The 5,375-nt window shown below is 65.9% G+C and overlaps 1 protein-coding gene across 4 annotated transcripts; it reads left to right on the forward strand.

Moving 5' to 3' along the window:
* The first annotated feature begins 729 nt into the window (after positions 1-729).
* TMEM250 (transmembrane protein 250) lies at positions 730-5,015 on the forward strand. 4 transcript variants are annotated; one of them, XR_003115991.1, is made up of 3 exons: positions 736-1,133; positions 2,605-4,152; positions 4,654-5,015. XR_003115991.1 is itself a non-coding variant. In XM_025360316.1 (2 exons), exon 2 carries the CDS (start codon positions 2,729-2,731, stop codon positions 3,146-3,148), a length of 420 nt encoding a protein of 139 aa, XP_025216101.1. In that variant the 5' UTR covers positions 730-1,133; positions 2,605-2,728; the 3' UTR covers positions 3,149-5,015. The 4 variants fall into 4 exon arrangements, 3 of the variants coding, with proteins under 3 accessions (XP_025216101.1, XP_025216103.1, XP_025216102.1); XM_025360316.1 differs by having other exon boundaries at positions 730-1,133; positions 2,605-5,015; XM_025360318.1 differs by having other exon boundaries at positions 780-1,096; positions 2,605-5,015.
* Positions 5,016-5,375: the final 360 nt, after the last annotated feature.

A 5,375-nucleotide genomic window follows, 5' to 3' on the forward strand; every position in this document is an offset into this window, starting at 1 on the left:
CCCCAGGGCCTGCTGACCCTGCCTTCCCCTCCCACCCAGCAGCCACACCCAGGAGCGCTCCCCAACACACTCCTCGCTGGAAACCCCCAGGACACCCGCCAGCCTGTACGAACCAGGCGTGGGGACACTAACACAAGTCCCTTTCCTTCACTGGGGGGACCCTGGGGCTGCTGCTGGGCCTGCTCGCGCTCCGGGGCTGTCCCCTCTTCGGCTGCCGAAGTCGCCGCTGGCCCACCAGGCCTGGCAGCCACCCACCCGCTCCCTGCCGCCCGGCTCCGCGTGGCATCGGCCGCCCTCACCCTTCCCCGCCCTCCTGGAGCCCGGGGGGCGCCCCCATTCCCGCCGCCGCTCCGTCCTCCCAGCCCCAGACCCGAGCCTCGCAGGGCGCCTTCGCACACGGTCCCGCGAGGACCAGACCTGTTCCCGGTCCCTGGGCCGCCCATCTCCGCCGGGAAGGCGGCTTCCTCCGGGGCCCGGCCCCACCCCAGCGACCGGCAGCAGCGCGCCGAGTCGCAGACACCTCAGGCCGTGCCCACTACCAGGGTCAAGCCCTGTTGTGGGACCAAAGGAAGACTTCACGGGAGCGCGCCTGCGCACCGCCCCTCCTCGGGGCGCGGAGGCGCGGCCCAAGAACGGCAGGCTCAGGCCAGCCATCTGCGCCTGCGCAAGACCAGGCGCGACCCCGAGGGCGTTCGGGGGAGGGAACGCTGCGGACTGCTCGCAGCGTGCGCACGCACGCACGCACGCTCGCCTCGGGAAGCGTCGAGTCCGGGACGCCCAGAGTGGGCACGGAGCAGGGGGAAGGGAAGCGCGGCTCGGTCGGTGCGGGTGGAGGGGGCGTGAGGCCGGCCTACGGTGGCCGTCGAGGGACGGCGCTACGGCTCCCACGCTGGGCCAAACGCCTCCGGCGGCCGCGCCCGGGGGCCTCTTCACCTGCAGGGCGACCCCAGCCGGGGACGCGTGAACCACGCCCGCAGCCGCCCCGCCGGCGCCCCCAGCCGCGCGCCCCGGCACCATGCGGCCGCCCTGCGCACGGAGCCCCGAGGGACAGGGGCGCCCGCAGGCCCGGCCCCCAGCACCGCCGGCCGGCCCCGAGGTCCGGGACGCCAGCGCCGCCGCGGAGAGGGCACCGGGTGAGCGGCGGGCGGGGACCCGGCCTCGGCGGGGGCCGTCTCCAGGGCAACGCGCGGCGCGGGACCCGGAAGTGGCTCCGGCAGGGGCTCTGCAGCCAGGGGGCCCGGCGCGGCGCAGGCCCGGTGCTCACGAGGCGTTGCCGGGGCCCGTCGCGTCTCTGCGGCCCCGAGGAAACGGTCCTGGGTCCATGGGCCGGGCCGAGCGGGCGTCTGCAGAAAGACGGGGACCCGGATGGAGCCGCGGGCCGTGAGACCCCGCGGGGACACAGCCCCGCCGAGCCACGTTTGAGGGGCACCGCCATGGCTGGGGTCCCGGTGGCGGCGATCTCCAGGCCGAGGCCGGCCTTAAATCGGGCTCCTCTGGCTCCTGCACCGCTTGGTGGAGCCGGGCGGAGGGAGAGGGCGAGGCCGGGCCCCTGCGGGCACGGGAGGGTCAGGCGGCCCGGCCCCTCCCGCTTCCGCTCCGGGCAGGTCCCCACGGCAGGGCCCAGGCTGAATCTGTCTGACGGCAGGCGAAGCTCTTGGCAACAGTCCCCTTAGTGTTACCAACTTTCCTACTCCGATTTTATTTCCTGACCTTTGAGTTCATTCCGTCTACAGATTATTTAGGCAAGCTATAAACGGCATTTACTAGGTGAAGCTAGAGAGCCAAATGCCGCGTCTGCTCTTTGCAGCCCAGTCTGTAGGGCCGCTGCCAGACCCCGGGCCGACCCCACACGGGGGCCTGGGCGCTGTGCCTCCACTGTGCACGCCAGGCCCAGCCCCTTACCTCCCACAGCTACTTGCAAGGGCAGTGCTGTTGGCACCCCCATTGGACAGAGCAGGAGCCGTCCTGGGGTCAGGTGACCTGCCCAAGGTCACTGCTAGGGAAGGACAGTGCCAGGGTTCAGGCCCAGCAAGGTGACCCCAGGGCCCCCCAGCCGTTCATCTGGCCCCCAGCACTTGTCAGGTTGCTGGAGTCACCTGCCCCCCTCGGTTCACCTGTGAGTCCCTTTTCCCGGCCCTGTGGTCGCTTTTTGCAGGCGCCATTTAAGGGCTTGTGTCAGCCCTGGGTCAGGCGGCCACGGAAGACCAGGGCAGTAACGGGCAAACTGCCTAAGAGCCGAGGGTGGTCCAGCTAGTGAGGGGCTGCGGGGATCCTGCGGGAAAGAGCCACTCTTGCCCCTTCCCATCCGTTTTGTCATTGACCACCTCCGGGGGCCTCCCCTGGCCGCTGCCCCGAAGGCCCCCCTTCCCCAGTGCTGCCCTAGAACAAGCACTTTGGCTTCCCCAGGTGGTGGGCCCCCTGGAAGTATCCTTGGGAGGGTTTGTGAAAAGAGTAATGCTGGGAGTGCCCGCAGATCCCGCCCTGGACTCCCTTTTCCCGTAGTCCGGGCGCTGGAGTTTGTGTCCGCCTTCGCCGGCTGATTGCCTGGGGAAGGATCCACATAGTGTCCTCACACTGACATGGGTTTTGCGGCTCTCCCCGCAGGCCGACGCCTCCCCCGAGGCTCAGCGGCCGGCTCCCAGGCCTAGGCGCCCATGACCCCTACGCTGACCGCTGCCTGGACGCCGCCGCCACCACCGCGAGCTAGCGCCGCCGCCACCAGGGCCCAATGCCGGTCATGCCCATCCCGAGGCGGGTGCGCTCCTTCCACGGCCCGCACACCACCTGCCTGCATGCAGCCTGCGGGCCCGTGCGCGCCTCCCACCTGGCCCGTACCAAGTACAACAATTTCGACGTGTACATCAAGACGCGCTGGCTGTACGGCTTCATCCGCTTCCTGCTCTACTTCAGCTGCAGCCTCTTCACCGCGGCGCTCTGGGGTGCTCTGGCCGCCCTCTTCTGTCTACAGTACCTGGGCGTTCGCGTCCTGCTGCGCTTCCAGCGCAAACTGTCGGTGTTGCTGCTGTTGCTGGGCCGCCGGCGCGTGGACTTCCGCCTGGTGAACGAGCTGCTCATCTACGGCATCCATGTCACCATGCTGCTAGTCGGTGGCCTGGGCTGGTGCTTCATGGTCTTCGTGGACATGTGAGGGCCGTGGGCGCGAGCTTAATGTGTCGTCCTGGCCTGTGGCTGTGTTCTTTACGTGGGTGGGACTGCCCATCCCGCAGGCAGTCGCTGCTGCCTGGCGCCCACGGAGAGAAAAGAAAGGGCTGAGACTTCCGGGATGGGGGTGCGGATGCCGCCCCTAAGCTGGCTTCCTGCGTCCACCCTCCCCATGTGCACTCTCAGGGGCGGCGCCCACCTGCGGGTGGCTCCTGTTCACACGACTTCAGGTCATACTGCGGAGTGGGCCGTCTGTTCTGCCTCTCTGTGGGCTTCTCTCCAGGACCACAGCTGCCAGGGACTTTAGACGTCACCCTGGGAGGCCTCTGGACACAGAGGGCTGTGTGCCCAGGAACAAATCCGGAGGGGGGCCATCCTGGCTGCACAGTCCCTTCCTGCGTTGCCTGGTCTCAGCCCCAGCCAACGGGACACGGAAGGCTCCCCTCGCTGACACACCACACTGCCACAAAGCTGCTTACTCTGCCCTGGGCCACCTGAGTCCTGGCACTGCCCGCGTACCACCCTCTGTCACCCTGAGGGGCTGTGTGGGTCCTGAGTCCCCAGCCAGCCTTCAGGGTCTCCTTGGATTGTGTAGATGCAGTCTAGCAGGGGGGCGGAGAGGGGCTCAGGTGGGAGGGGCCTCAGCAGGCTCTCAGCTCAGGGGCTGGCCTGGGGGAACCCGGGGAGCCAAGGGCTGACTCCAGCAACACTGGCCTGTCTGCCTGTTCTGGGAGGGCTGTGAGGATGTCCTCAGATGCTGTGGATTTCTGGGGAGGCACTTCCATTCCTTTCTGGGTTTTTTTGCAGAGGAGGGCTTTGGGCCTCTGTCTTTGGGGGAACATCCTCAAAGAAAGCGTGGGAGATCGAGGCTGCAGTGAGCTGGGATGGAGACTTGAGTGTCCCGAGTGTCCACAGCAGGCGGCAGAGGCCTCAGTGTGGCAACCACAGCCCCGGAGCCTGTGTGGTACAAGCAGCATCTTAGAGCCCCGGGTATATGCTGAGATCGTATCCCACGCTGCCCTCCAGTGACTGGGGGGCCCAAATGATGGCACAGAGGCAGGTGGGCTGGAGGGGCACAGATGCCTGTGTTCAGGGAGGGCGGCCACCATGGGCCGGGGTCTCACCCAGGACCCCTTGCTCTGCTCCTCGGCCTTGCAGTCGCGGTAGCACTATGGTGGACTGCCCATGGCTGTGTGGCTTTGGGGGCAAGTGGGAGGGTGCCCTGAATAATGATTACAGGGACAACAGGCAGAGCTGCCCTAAAGCAGGACACAGGGTGCGGTACTGACAACCCTAGCGTCACCCCAAATCCACGTCCCCACACTCCGGGCATGGGTGGGACTTGTGACCCTGCCCTGTCAGGTGGACCAGTGGCCCGGGAGCCAGGAGGACAGTTGTGTGCCACTGGAAGAGAAACTTTTTGAAAAACCCTAAATCAGGTAGAGAAAGCAAAAAAATCTTTGGCCGTAAACCGTCCTAATTTGTTGGCAGCTTCTGTGGATGACCTCCGTTGAGCCCGGGCTGTGTCCAGGCCCTGGGCAGGAGTTTTCCTGCGTGGGCCTCATTTCTTGCTGCAGAGAATCTTTTGCACTAAGTCACACTGTTTCCTCAAAGAAGCTTTGTTTTTTGTTAACGTGTTACTCAGAGTCACCCAGGCCCCTCGGCTGAGGGTGAAGGTGGGGCGGGAGGCAGGAGGGGGCTGGCAGTGCCGCTTGTGTGGTGTCAACGCTGCAGGGAGTTGCGGCACCTTGGTGCCCTCTGAGCACCTGGCCGCCTGCTGTCCCCAGTGCCTGTGAAATTCGTCATGAGATGACCCACCTGCATTAAACCTATTTTTTTAATGTGTTGATGGAGTGATTGCTTAAAGCTCAGTTGTTTTATTCCTTTTTGAAGGACATAATAATCACCCAGAGCACCATAGAAACCATCTTCTCGGCCGGGCGCGGTGGCTCACGCCTGTAATCCCAGCACTTTGGGAGGCCGAGGCGGGCGGATCACAAGGTCAGGAGATCGAGACCATCCTGGCTAACACGGTGAAACCCCATCTCTACTAAAAATTAAAAAATTAGCCGGGCGCGGTGGCGGGCGCCTGTAGTCCCAGCTACTCAGGAGGCTGAGGCAGGAGAATGGCGTGAACCCGGGAGGCGGAGCTTGCAGTGAGCTGAGATCGCGCCACTGCACTCCAGCCCAGGCGACAGAGCGAGACTCCGTCT

The sequence above is a fragment of the Theropithecus gelada genome, chromosome 15 (genome assembly GCF_003255815.1).
Source record: "Theropithecus gelada isolate Dixy chromosome 15, Tgel_1.0, whole genome shotgun sequence".
NCBI classification, from domain to species: Eukaryota; Metazoa; Chordata; class Mammalia; order Primates; family Cercopithecidae; genus Theropithecus; species Theropithecus gelada.